The 15,414-nt window shown below is 32.2% G+C and overlaps 1 protein-coding gene across 6 annotated transcripts in view; it reads left to right on the top strand.

The window, feature by feature from the left end:
• The window catches only part of LOC140435145 (unconventional myosin-IXb-like), a 143,018-nt gene that overhangs the window by 50,739 nt on the left and 76,865 nt on the right, over nt 1-15,414 (top strand). For all 6 annotated transcript variants that reach the window (XM_072523882.1, XM_072523880.1, XM_072523884.1 and 3 more), the window contains exon 3: nt 3,855-4,003. In XM_072523882.1, the coding sequence (XP_072379983.1) occupies nt 3,855-4,003 (149 nt within the window). The remainder of the gene's footprint in view (nt 1-3,854; nt 4,004-15,414) is intronic.

Raw genomic sequence — 15,414 nt, forward strand, 5'->3', positions numbered from 1 at the left:
TTATTTTTCGCTGAATCGAGATTCTGTCTTACGGGCTTAGACAAACCTGTAGGAGTGTGGCGACGTCCAGGCGAGGAATGTGATCAAGCATGTGTTGCCGAGCGACTTTCATTTGGTGAAGGGTGAGATAGCATGGGGAGGCATACCGTTTGATGCTCGCACGGAGTTACTATTTATGTTGAATGGGATACCCCTATACTGCTTGGATAGTCACTGAGTATCTTGAGAGGTTTAAATCACACGATTTGTTTGGCCCACTCGCAGTCCTAATATCAGTCCCATAGAATATGTTTGGGATGAGATAAAGAGACGTTTACGGAGTACGTAGAGTTATGAAGCTTCGCGACATATTGGTGCAGGAATGGAACGATCTTCTGCAGAATGTGATCCAAAAGTTGCCTCGTCGTTTGTAAGCTGAGGAGGTGTAAGCTGTCAGAGGAGGGTGTAACAAAAATTGTATGTGGGCTTCTGTGGTAAGCACCAATTTAACAAGAAAGGGATTTGGCAGATGTAGTGGCCAATGTAACAAAAATGGAAGAGATGTGCTCACAACACAATATTGTGAGACTTAATGCCGCCTGGCTAGCAGGCTATGTCAGGGGATGACCAATTAAACTCAGGAAAGTTTCGGCCAATTTACATGCCTCTAAAATTAAGTTACCAGGAAGTAAATATGAACAACTGATAGAATTAATGATAAGTGAACAAGAAAAGAGTAGTGAAATAAAGAAAGAGCTAAAAAGAAAATTGTGGGCGCCAGAAAAGTATCAAGGTTACTTCCCAAAGTATATTATATTGCTGTAAGGGTTACTTTACTTACTTAATTTATGAAAATAAGAGGAAAAAATAATACTAATAAAACAGATATTATGTACAACCCAATTTAATCCCTATTTTGTTATAGAGAATATACAATTAACAATAAATTTAACCTATATTACCCTTCACCGTGGGATTTTTATTCTGAAACCCATTTATAATGTTTAATCGAATCTTAAGGTTTTTTCTCCGTATTGAATTTTGTCTTGTCTCCCTTTTTGGTAGGACACACCAAATAACCACGTTGTATAACACAGATGTATCAAGCTACATCCATGCTGACATAGCTGCTACTATAATGGAAAAAACAACATCTCTATGTGAAGTCCAAAAAAGTGACGTGACAGAAGTGAGAAAAATATATTAACAATTGGCATTAGTATTATTTTCACATTTTTATTTATTCTTGTACTGCTTTAGGCAAGATTTGCTTTTTATTTATATTAAATTTAGTTTTCTTTATGCATATTAAATGTGATTAGTTAATTAATATCATCTTTTATTTGTTCCTGTCATTTTTCTTTTATCAGGTTTGCATTTAAGATAAGACCTACCTATACCTGAGACTGAATTACTCGAAATCCCAACAATAAAATTGTCATCTCAAGTGTCGTTTTATATTTACACAACTGAGGTGTCATTTTATTGTTGAACACTTAATTAGCAACCAATGATATAGGTAGTAACTCCACTGGTATCCATTGGTTGATAGATTGTTACAAGGTAGTTACGTAGACGTTCACTAAATTATATCTTAGTGCAAAAATTCATATGCATTTGCATAAAATTAACTATAAAATAAAGTATGTTTTGAATAACTTGATTTCTATTTCATTTTAGAACAAACGATACGTTTTATTAAGGATTACAAAGTGAAACAATTTCGTTTTGGAACAAATCGATATACTACACGTTAAGTGTTAAGTCTACTACTATACCCACCATTAAATTGATTTATTGAATTGACTGCTATATTTTTCACGTTGAAAAATCTATTGAAACCAGAAATCATAATTATTGTTGACAAACATAAAAATCAATCTCATGAATAATAACTTTAACGTAAAAACCTGCACTTGTTCTATTCATTACATGAAATGATTTTAATAAGAAATACTAGCGATAAGAGCCAAAGTATTTTTGATTCAAGATTTATTGCAATTTTAAATAAGTAAATATTTTAAGTCTCACATTGATAGATTTATCTATTCACCTACTCATATATTTTAAAAAACAAACACTGATAAATCATCAATTCATACTTGCCAAAAAATATTTATCGTATTTATTTTATAAATTTTCAGTTTGCTCGCACTATCTGAATTATTCGGAAATGTGTAAACGATTTATAAAGAACTTGTTACAACTTACTCGTTAGATCACAAGATTTTAATAAATGAAAAATATATAATTGTAGTATCTGCTTTATTTAAAAAGCTAATAAAAAATAAATGCAATGAATAAACTGTTTGTTTTTTTACATTTTGTCTAATTTTTTACTTTGTGGAAAATAACCAAAATACGACTTAATAAATTGGCCAACATAGTCACCATTCCCTGTGATTTTATTCCTATGCGGGGTCATCTTTGCTCTTCCTCTCTTACTCCTTCCAAGAACTTGCAACTTTGCTTACAAAGTTTGCACATGCAATCGTCGTTTTTCTTTCTTTTTAACTGCCCAATATTCAGTGTCGTATATCATTTCTGGTTTTATGACAGTTTTCATTTTCGTTGGAATCTTTTTGCCAGACACTCGCCTCCTTCCATTTCATCCATCCCGCTCTAATTCCACTGCATACATCGCCATATATTTCTTTAATATACCCACAGAACCTATCGTTGAATCCTATCGTAGGCTTTCTTAAGATCAGTCGATATCATTTGAGCGTTTGTTTCTTTATTCTTATATTTTTACATCATTTTTTATAATAAAAATGGTACATAGGCAAAAAGAAATAAGAATAACACTTACAATCAATTTATTCTAACACCAACGACTGGTTTCGCATATTATAATTTGCTATGCATCTTCAGGTCAACGGTACATGGTAAACTAAATGCTGGAAATATAATAACTTGTATTAGAGTACAGTCTGGTACAGAATATTCAGCAATTAGGCCAATATTATATGTGTGTGATTATTAAATATAACTTTAAAATTGATTAAATAAACAAAATAAAACTTAAGTGAAAAAACAATATAGTAAAATTTAAATTAAATAAATAACTAATAAATATTACTTGAATGCCGATACAAGGATTGTTATTTAATGTTTAAGAAAACATAGTTACAAACTGTTATGCGAAACTGGTGACAGGTGATCATAGGTTTACTGCTACGATTTAACAAATAAAGGGAAATTCTTGAGGGGAAAATATATTAACAACTAAACTAGGAATTCGATGATTCATGAAAACACTAAGAAGCTAGAAAAAGGACAGATTAAATTCTAAACTAAATCAGGGATCCGAGGTCCATTTTCATCATTTATTATTAATAAGCTAATTTTTCACGAGTAGCTTTATTTTGACGAGACGCCCAACTTTTGTCCTTACAACAATTTGCGTTTGTGGTAGCTAACAGGGGTAGCAGGGATGAAATATGTTGATTTGACCATTCTCAAAAATTTATTACTAACGGGATTTTTTCTTGTTTATTCTTAAGATAAATATCTAAATTTGCCGAAAAATATGTGTCCTATAAAATGTCCTATAAAAAAGGTTTTATCAAAGAATCCCCCCCCCCTTTCCAACATGTATCATTAACGTGGCCATGAAAAATAATTACCAACCACCGGATTTTTTTTCTTTTGGTTAATAAATATTTAAATTTAACTCACACATTGTCCTACAAATTCCGTAGTAGGTTATCCTGGTCCTACGTTCAAAAGTTGTAGTAAAAATACCTAATCTAAAACTAGTTACTATCAAGCTCAATCGTCGTGAATAGCTTCGTTTCGATGAAACATCCAAAAATTAAAAATCTGCTGATAGTTTTGAGGAGAAATTACTTATTGTGTTTTTTCTGTTACAGTCGATTTGGAAAGTTCATTCAAGTCAACTACAAGGAAAATGGCATGGTACACGGCGCTGTGGTTCAGAAGTATCTTCTGGAAAAATCTAGGATATGCTCGCAAGGACGCTACGAAAGGAACTACCACGTGTTTTATTATTTATTAGAAGGTAAGGTTTTTTGATTGTCAAATATTTTCTTGCGTTAGTGATTCCGAAAAGTTGTACAGAGAAGACCCCCATACTTCAATATAAACTTAACATAATTTCACGTTTTAAAGATTTTCCGGTTGAGAAATAGTTTCAGACCATAAAATTTAAGTTAACGTTTGTATTATAGATGTACCATACAGTCGTATATTGCTACGATTCTTTCTTAATCAAATTAATTTGGAAATTTTTTGCACTTTGTATAGCAGGTGCTAAACTAAAATTACGTAGGTATAAATCTGTAGATAAAATTAGTATTTACACAATAGGACAAACAAGAAGATTGTCCTAAATGAGAGAGAGAGAGAGAGTTTAAAAAGCTATTTAAAGCTACGAAAAATTTATTACTTCTTCTTCTTCTTCTTTGTGCGACTAGTATTACTCCTGTTTGTCTGCCTCTTATTCTGTTTCAGTCCAGTTCTGTTTCCGTGGTCAGATATTTGTTTCTCCATATGGTTTCTCGGAGGCAACCACTTACTCTTGCCGCTTTTGATGCTTGCCTTGTGGTCTCTGTTCTTATATCCCTGTCACTAGTGATCTCTACTCCTAGGTAATTGAATTTCATTACTTGTTTTACAATTTTGCCGTCTATTTCTAGTTTGCATCTACGCGGCTCTTTACTGATCACTATACATTTAGTTTTTTCTACTGATATTCTCATATTAAGTTTACTTCCTGTGATATTAAAGGTGTGGAGCTGCCTTTGTAGGTCATCTTCGTTATCAGCAATTAGTACTTCATCATCGGCATAGTATAGTATCGTAATTTTATGCGCTCCCATGTGGTATCAATGTCGTTTTCTTACTTCGTGAATTATTTGATTCATCACCATATTGAATAACAATGGGTTGAGCGAGTCTCCTTGGTGGATTCCTCCTTTTAGTTCTATGCATTCTGTTTCCCCTGTTGGCATTATAACTCTGGTCTTGTTGTTCTTGTTAATTTCATTAATTGTCCTTATTATCTGATAGTCTATTTGTTCAGCTTGTAATAAATTTAAGATGTCATTTTGCTCACCCTGTCAAAAAATCTACAAAGCACATGTATGCTGGTTTTCCGTATTCACTAGACTTCTCTATTATTTGTCTGATAATAAAAATTGCGTCTATTGTGCTGCGGTTCTTCCGGAAGCCTTGTTGTTCATCTACCATGTTCACTTTCTCCTCGATTTTATCTTTTATGACTGCCGTTAACAATTTTAATGTGCTATTCATCAGACTAATGCCTCTATAATTTTCAGGATTTCTCGAGTCTGCCTTTTTAAGTATCGGTAGCAGGAGACTTTCCTTCCATTTCGCTGGTACTACTCCGGTATTTATTATATCGACGAATAATTTTAGGAGCCATTTGCGTAGTGTTGTTCCTCCATATTTTAGCAATTCATTGTTTATCTTATCAGGACCAGGTGCTTTTCTGTTTTTTAATTTTTTTATTCGTTCTTGTAGCTCTTCTTCTGATATTAGTACTGATATAGTAAAAATTTATTACATTAGAGGAAAATACAAATAACATCAAACAAATTAGAACATAAACAAAAACAAAATAAACAAACAAAATCCTAGAACTGCAATACTATTTACTAGTTAATGCAAGTCCTTCGAATGTCTGTATACACTATTGTCCATCCAAGTCACTATCACGCAGATATATGGGGATGTTGAAGCTCTGGGATCTAAGGCTACCGAGAAAACTATACGAAAACTTCTTAAACTTACTGGGTTTACACAAAAAAGGTCACTTCTTCTTCTTTAAGTGCCATAGCTTAAGGCCTTTTTTTAATGTGAAGAATTTGAAATTGGCCATTAAAAGATTGATTATGGTCTAAAGAGTGAAGTGCGTATGTAGAATCTGTTTTTCTGTTATTGAAAACCATTTTGTGTTCTGCTAAACGTTTCTTAAAAGTTCTACCAGTTTGACCGATGTAAGTTTTTGGGCAGTCGCTTTATTTATATTTGTATACATCACTGTGTAAGTGCTTTTTCTTTTGGCTCTTGTTCATAATATATTTAGTTAAGTTTTTTGTTCTGAAAGCTGGTGTTATTCCTTTATTTTTTATGTGTTTGGCTATTTTTTTGATATCTTGTGTGTATATATAATGGAACATAAGGTACTGGGTTTTTCCTCTTATTGTGTAAATACTAATTTCAAGGCTTTATTATGTAATGTTTTTTGTTTTAAAATTTTACAATACCTTAAACCCCAATTGTGTAAGAAATCGACCATATGCTTCTTGATCAGTATCTTTGGACGAGCTGATGGATTTCTTTCTTCCTCCTCGACTTCCCACTGTTGATACACTGAACTATATACTGTACAATGTGGAGAAGCTGATCAATCTAGATGGATCTTTAACTAGATGACTCCTATGTGAATTTTCGCGGATATATTTCTGTACTGAACATTTAAGTCATTCACCTGCATAATGTTTCATTAGTTATCTTTCTCATCTGCATACCCCTAATAGAGGCATCTTTAATGTCTTAAGAATGTTTTGGTGTAAGCTCCTCCTGGGCTGTTTTACATGAGTTCCCTTCTTGATAAGCATATTGTAGAGTATACAAAGAATTTTCGGTAAGTTTTATCTACAAACTTCTGCTCACAGATTGAAAATGGCTGTTTTGATCCACAATGTTATAATAAGAACTGTTAATCTATGACAAATTTCATTGGATGGGTGTGACTAATCCAACTACATTTCCTTCTTCGAAATTCAATATCGATATCTCTAGTATCAGTTCTTTCCCACAGATCGTGATTTGAAACATCTTTATCGCGAGTTATATTTCACAAATCCTGACTACATGACTTGTAGCGTAAATTAAGTTTACGCGGATGTCATTGAAAAACTAGTAAAAATATGAACTAATCACTGAAGGTAATTTTATGATGATTATACATAATGAGTCAGAATTTGCAAACCTGTATAACCGTCATCAAACGCATATTCAATTTCAAATAATGTAGATGAAAATATAAAACAACAATTTGTGATTTTAGTTGTTTCATTTATGAACTGAGAATAGTTATACAAATATTTAATAAATTAACAGAATTTGATAATTTTTAATGTATTTTAAATTTGCACGTTTGCACAAGGCTGAATCGATTTGTGATTATTTTCCCCTCTCATGTCGTTTATCTTTTCCAGTTCTTTTCTTTTTTCCTGAGGGCACCTTAAATATACGCTTTCCATCAACTTCTTATTGGTATCTTGTTATTTCCTTCACGATTTGTCCTTCTAGTGCTTTTAGTACTCCAGATCCAACTACTCCATCCAAAGAAAGAAATTTTAAACTTATTAATTTGTGCGTCTCCCCCACCTTGCTCAGTCAGTATTCCACCATAAAGACTCTATATTTTTAAGTGTTTTTTCCCATATATCTTTTTTGTTTTCGTCTTGTTCGATCTTACTTGGTCTTTTTTGACAACCATATAGTAGCATTGGTCTTAATATTATTCTGATCTTTCTTTTAATTTTGGTGATATATGCGTCGATATCAGAACAGTGTACATCGTACATAACGGGTGTTTTTTTTAGAGGTATAGAAATAGAAGTTGACAACACGTTTTTAACCTTCTACTACGGACGTGGTGCCCACATGACCCCCAACTAAATTCACATTACGCACAATTTTTTATTTTTGTTGTTATAGGTTTATGACTCGCAGCTACCTTCAAGATAAAGTGACGTCGATCGCTTCACTTATTGATAAGTTTTTCTGTAGTGTGGTATTTACTTTATAACTATCTAAAGTTTGAAAGGGGTCATTTTGGCACCACGTCAGTGTTTGCGAAAAATTTACGAAAATGGCATGTTCATTCAAAACAGTACATTGCGGTGATAAAAACAGAAGAGAGAAGTAGGGAGTTGTATCTACGGTTTTACTAAACATATTACAATTGTGTCTTATGTTCCAAAGAAAAGCAAGACTGTACTTTTAGTTTTTACGTACAAAAATACAGTTATGTTAAAACTGGCCAATCTGAAATGATTGTCTTTTATATTGAAAGGACGCGTAGATGCCCTGGATAAAAAATGTGCAATTTATGATTCAAGTAGACGTACTAGGCGTTGTCCTATGGCGGTATTTTATTCCATCATCGACATCGCAGGAGTTAACTCATATATGTTACACCAAAGCTACCCAGAAGCAAATTACATACTACGGGCAGAATTTGTGAAGCTGCTCGCCAAACAACTCGTTGAACGACATTTGAATAGAAGAATTATCAACCAAAGACTTCCAAGAGAATTGAGAATGAATATCAGTAGAATACTGAACAAACCGATGATTGATGAAAACGTGCATTCCGATATGAACAGAAAACGAAAAAGATGTGGGCTCTGTACACAAAAAAATAATAAAAAGACTAAGAACTCATGTGATATTTGTAAGATATCAATGTGTGATAACTGTAGAGCTAATATTTGTAAAGAATGTGCAAAGTAACTTTTTATCTAAATTCCAAAATTCCTAAAGTTTGGGTTTTGTAGTTTTTTATATGGGGGGTTTATTTTTTTGGTTTAATTTGTTTTTTCATATTTTGTATATTTGGTCTTTAATTTTCCATAACTATTTTATAAACATTTTAAACAGTAAAAAAATTACAACATTTTTAGTAAACTGTTTCATTATTTAGGATATTTTGCCATGTAATTTGTAATATGTTGAATAACTAACAATTTGGAAAAATATTATAAAAAAAAATGCATACACTAATGTAAAATATATCAAAGTAATTATATTGAACATAATTTGTCATATTTTTAAAAAAGGTTGGCAATACCAAATAGAAATTACATGGGGTCTACATGGCACCACATCCGTAGTTATGTTCCAGAATGTACACGTCAGTGGTAGAAGGTTAAGGGGCGGTCATTTTGAAAGCTGTCAGGTGATTATTATTTACTTTAGTTTGACATTTCAATATGAATAGACTGACGCCTGAACAACGCTTTCAAATTGTGCAAATTTATTTTGAAAATCATAGTTCTGTTCGGAACACGTATCGCGCACTACGTCCATTTTATGGTATACATAATCGCCCATCAGAGCAATTAATTCGATCAACTGTGGAAAGTTTTCCCACCACGTTCACTCTTAATGATAATACGCATCCACAGAGACGTCGTACAGTGCGTACAGAAGATGTTGTTGCTGCTGTTGAGCGTAGTATAGAGGAAGACCCGAATCAGTATATACGCCATCGTGCACAGCAGTTGGATATGTGTCCATCCACTTTATGGAAGATTTTGCGAAAAGATCTTGGTTTGCGTGCTTACAAAATTCAACTCGTGCAGGAATTGAAGCCACACGATCACCTAGCAAGGCGTAGATTCGGTGAATGGGCCCAAAACGAAATTGCCGTTGATCCTGACTTTCATAAGCGAATTTTGTTTAGCGACGAAGCTCACTTTTGGTTAAATGGCTACGTCAACAAACAAAACTGCCGTATTTAGAGTAAAGATAATCCTCAAGTGTATGTTGAGAAACCACTATATCCAGAAAAATTGACTGTTTGGTGTGCTTTGTGGGCTGGTGGAATCATTGGTCCGTACTTCTTTAAAAACAATGCTGGCCAGAACGTTACAGTCAATGGTGACCGCTATAGAGCCATGATTACTGACTTATTTATTCCTGAATTGAACAACCATAATGTGCAGGAGCTGTGGTTTCAGCAAGACGGCGCAACATCTCACACAGCTTGTGCCACAATGGATTTATTGAGGGAAACGTTTGGTAACCGCATAATCTCGCGTTTATGACCCGTGAATTGGCCTCCAAGGTCGTGCGATTTAACACCATTAGACTATTTTCTGTGGGGTCATGTGTAGTCGCTAGTCTATGCCAATAAGCCTGAAACGATTGACGAACTGGAGGACAACATTCGCCGCGTTATTGCCGATATACTGCTACAAATAGTGGAAAAAGTCGTCGAAAATTGGACCTCCAGAATAGACTACGTCAGAACCAGCCTTAATGGTCATATGCCAGAAATCATATTTAAAATATAATGTCAAAAAATTATCTTTCAAATAAAGTTAATTTCCTGTTCATATAAAAAATAATCTTTGTTTTTTTCCACTTTAAAGTTCTATACCTCTAAAAAAAAACACCCGTTATAACTTTAGTTATTTTTAAATTTTTAATTTCTGCTTATTATTCAATTATATTGTTAATTGATGCGCCTATATATAAAGTTGTCTATTTCTTGAAAGATTTTGTCAAATTTTAGCTAGATGCGCGCGAAAGAGAGAAATAAAGTATTCGGATAAAATGAGAAAAATGAGAACATCTCTGTGTATTGTATTGTATAGTAAATCGTAAGTTTCAGAACCGGTCGGATTCTTAAACTTAAAAGAATTCCTAGAGGTTAAATAAATATTTCTTTTGAACTTTAAATTAGAACGTCTACATACGACGCTACAATCAAGAAAGTTATATTACAAAATAGAATACGAAATAGAAAGACGAAGACTAAAACAAATATGTAGAGCAAAAATATGTAAGTTCCTTGACGACAAAATATTAAAAAGGGCAGTAAAAATTTCTTTCAAGAAATAACAGCAAAAAACACGTTTCATGAAAGATGAAAAATGGTATCTGTTCTGATCTTGTTAAGAGGCTTACCAGACGGAAAGAATATTTTAGGAAAATACTAAAATGAGAAGAGATAGCGACAGAAGAAAAAATAAAAGAACAAAAAAATGAAATAATTGTACCCTTTCCATCGCTAGAAGAAATACGAAGAGAAATTGCAAAAATTCGTGCGATAATAGAATAAATTTGAAACCATGAATTATGGTGGAGAAAAGCTAATAAATACGAGAAGAAAAACTAATAAATCTTATATGGAATAGAGAAGTGGCTTCATCAAGCGACAGCCTACATGGCCAAATAGATGGATTGTAACTAACGGACCCTTCCGATGGCCTCCAAGATTGCCTGTGCTGTCACCCTTAGATTTTTTTATATGGGGATATTTAAAGAAATCATTTATAAGGAAAAATCTACAGATGTAGTCTATTTAAACATTTACATGTGGCATATAAACGTGAACTGCTTGAACGGTTTGTCGCTTGTGTTGAAGCAGAGAGAGGCTATTTTGAACATATCTTTTTATTATTAGTTAAAAGTTAAGGCCACTCTCAATTTTAAGTTAAAAATATTATTACTTCAGTTACATTTTTAAATACATCTGGGAACACTGTAATATATATATATATATATATATATATATATATATATATATATATATATATATATATATATAAGAATTACACGAATTACTGGATATTAGTGACTGTCAATATAAACAAACAACCGGGATGGTTAACGAAACACTCTTAATATATATATATATATATATATATATATATATATATATATATATATATATATATATATATATATATATATATATATATATATTAAACCTAAAGCTAAGATTAATATCTACTATTACAAGCATTTGAGATGTGGTGCTATAGACGCATGTTGAGGATTTCTTTCATAGACAGAGTTACCAACGAAGAAGTACTACATAGAATGGGTAAAGAGCGCGAACTAGTCATAACCATAAAACGTCGCAAACTAGAATACCTGGGCCATATAATGCGCAATGAACAACGATACAACCTACTTCGGACCATACTTCAAGGTAAAGTGCATGGGAAAAGAGGTCCAGGACGAAGAAGAATATCCTGGCTGCATAACCTGCGAAAATGGTTTAACTTAACCACTACCGGACTTTTCAGGGCAGCAGTCAACAAAGCCAGAATAGCCATGTTAGTGTCCAACATCCGTAACGGATAGGCACCATAAGAAGAAGAATTACAAGAGTTAATATTAAACTCAGCAGGCTTCCGGGTCGAACCGCGTCGAATATTAATGCGCCGAGTTTTCGACATCCTCTTTGATGTCTTCCGAGGTCTCAGTCTCTCGGTTCCCCAGACACTACCACACTGATCACTAATCAATTCACTATAGTAGTATCTGGGGGCTCGAAAGACTGAGACCTCGGAAGCCCTGAAGAAGACATCAGACAAAATGTCAAAAGCGCGGCTCAGTAATAATTGACGCTGTTCAACCCAGAAGCCTGTTGGGTTTGATAATAATTCTTGTAATAGTATTAATCTTAGCTTTAGATTTAATTGTACTAACCGCGAATACTATTCGGAACATATACTAATATAAAATATATATATATATATATATATATATATATATATATATATATATATATATATATATATATATATATATATATATATATATATTTTACAAAGTTGTTAAATTGTTAGTGAGTATTAAATATAATATTTGTCTTATCGATTCAAGGAAATGCTCGATCTATATTAACCACAAAAATCGTTTAAGGTAATCTAAAGGCTATTGATATCAGTAATTGGGCTTCCTGATTTCGTTCGTAACACAACTAATTTCTTGTTTTGGTAGATAACATTTTTGTAACGGCTGTTTTAGGAAATTTTTGAGAAGGTTGGCATTTTTTAGGTGAAGAAAACATTTAGTGGAATATTCGTATCTATTTTTAAATTATGAATGAAAAAATAAAAATAATGTTCTTATCGACTGTATATTTTGCACATTTTCGGGATTATAAATTCCCATTTATCATTGCAGTGTACAAAATAGAAATCCTAATTAATAATGGGAACTTTGCTTGGTTGGATGAATTTTAATAACCTAGTTGTATTCTGATAGGATTGTAGAGAGCAATATTGTGAAGGCTGAGGGTGTTCACACTACTTCGACCCCTATGGAGATTGTGACAGAATTGTTTAAAAACGAAAATTTTCTTAGTTATATGGCTATGGAAAGTTACTCGTTAGATGGAAAATAAGAATGTTTATAAACATGTTGCCCTTATAACGTCCTTAAGTACTATCACTAGGAGGTACTGACAAGAGGCAGGAAAGACCTATAATTAAGCAAGTCTTAGTCAATAAGTGAAGATGGATGGATCGGCGATGTGTTCAGGTGTGGACAGATATGTCTTATTGGACATGTGATACTGGAACCTCCAATAGAATTATCCATGAATTGTCTGTACGAGAACTATGTTATAAAGAGTCCAATAGGTTAAGTAGGAATTGGCAGCAAATTAATTCGTCGGTTACTGACTGGGACCAGTAAAGGAATTTTTGTTTTGCCTCTGTACTTGTCGAATTAAGCCAGAGTTTAAGCTAAAATGCTATGGAACAATTATTCAGTATTCTGTAGAAATAGATTCAATAAAAACGGGTGTGGCAGTCGTAAAAGTTATACTTCTATACACGCGTTCGCCGTTACAAATTTATATGGGAGTCAATCTGCACAATCATTACATATGTAATGCTATAGGTAAGAGAGAGCAGAAAGAGAAAAAGAATTAGGTATATAGGTATATGGTGCATCGTTTGCTGTATATAAACATTTGACCTGTAATAGGAGTATAGTAAATGAAGGATTGAATCAATATTTTAATGAAAATATATATTTTTATTTTCATATATGTATAAAAGGAGTTTAATGCAAAACATTTTTTTTACACATACTCTACACAAAATTCATTGTTTATTTTATTATTAATATAAAAATACAATACACTGCAACATAATTCAATATAACAATACAATACAAATTAAAATGCAATATTCATAAGTATTTACAAATGACAATATACATAACTTACTTACGAATATGTTTAATTTACCATAATAATAATATTAATAAAAAAATAATAATAATAAATCTTAAATATATTTACAAAAGGAATATTTTTATTCTCGAGAGAGAGAAAGAGGGGGAAAATATATCTTCTGCCTCTCTTTTACTCATATCGTACATATGTAATGATTTTGCCGGTTCACTCCCTTACAAATTTCCAACGTCGAACGCGCGTATAGAAGTATAACTTCAAAAAATGTTTGTGGAAAATAAAAATAAAAAACGGGTGTGGCAGTCCAGTGGGACTGCCGGTGGAAGTTACACTTCTATACACGCATTCGCCGTTACAAATTTATTTGGGAGTCAATCTGCACAATCATTACATATGTAATTCTATAGGTAAGACATAGCAGAAAGAGAAACAGAATTAATAACAACTTACTAACAATGAAGGATTGAATCAATATTTTGATGAAAATGTATATTTTTATTTTCATACATGTATGAAAGGAGTTGAATGCAAAATTTTTTTACACATACTCTGCAGTAAAATTCATTGTTTATTTTGTTATTAAATTAATAATACAATACAAATTAAACTGCAATATTCATAAGTATATAAAAATGACAATAATATACATAAAAAAATACACTACAATACAGTGCAACATAATTCCATATATAATAATACAACACAAATTAAAATGCAATATCCGTAAGTATTTAAAAATGACAATAATGTAATAATATTAATAAAAAAGTCCTCCCCGACTGGGAATCGAACCCCGGTCTCCCGCGTGACAGGCGGGGATACTGACTACTACATTACCGAGGACATGACACAAATGTATTTTAAAATTGACAGTTCTGGATCATGCAGTGATTTATTGAGATTATTATTTTGAAATACAAAAGAATAATATAATTATGAACATTTAATAAATAATACAAAACATATCACATAAATAATAATATTAATAAATATTTTATTATATGTATAATATTATGTGTATATATATCTTTATATAATATATATAATATTAAATTATATATACAAAAGGAACATTTTTATATTCGAGAGAGGAAGAGAGAGAAAATATATCTTCTGTCTCTCTCTTACTAATTATCTTACATATGTAATGGTTTCACAGATTCACTCCCATACAAATTTCCAACATGGAGCGCGCGTATAGAAGTATAACTTCAAAAACCAACAACTCGGATTATGTTGTAAATTTTCATTTTATTTTAAAATTTAGCATTTTTGCGTATATTACATATATTTAATAAGATTAACGTGAGGTTTTTAAATATTTCAAAAATAAAAAAAAAATCGGTTGTCTGTAAAGTCGGTTTTACGGGCGAAGATTTTACGTGACAACGTCTTTTTCTCGGTAGAATATTTATTGATATGAATATTATTAAATTGCACAATAGGAACAAGGAATTGAATGAAAATAAGAATTGCACAAATTTTAACTATAGAAATATATTTTGTTTACTAAAACATTGTACATGTAAACTTAAACTTAACTAATTTCTATTTGAGTGATTTTGTTGAGGATAGGACGATGATAGGAGAAATATGAAATGAAAGGAAGTGTTTCTGCTGTAATGTGTCTTGAACGCCAAGAACTCTCGAGAAAGACAGAGACACAAGCACGGAAGCACGCACCGATTCAACGCGCCTAATTCTCTAGT

The sequence above is a fragment of the Diabrotica undecimpunctata genome, chromosome 2 (assembly GCF_040954645.1).
Source record: "Diabrotica undecimpunctata isolate CICGRU chromosome 2, icDiaUnde3, whole genome shotgun sequence".
In the NCBI taxonomy this organism is placed as follows: domain Eukaryota; kingdom Metazoa; phylum Arthropoda; class Insecta; order Coleoptera; family Chrysomelidae; genus Diabrotica; species Diabrotica undecimpunctata.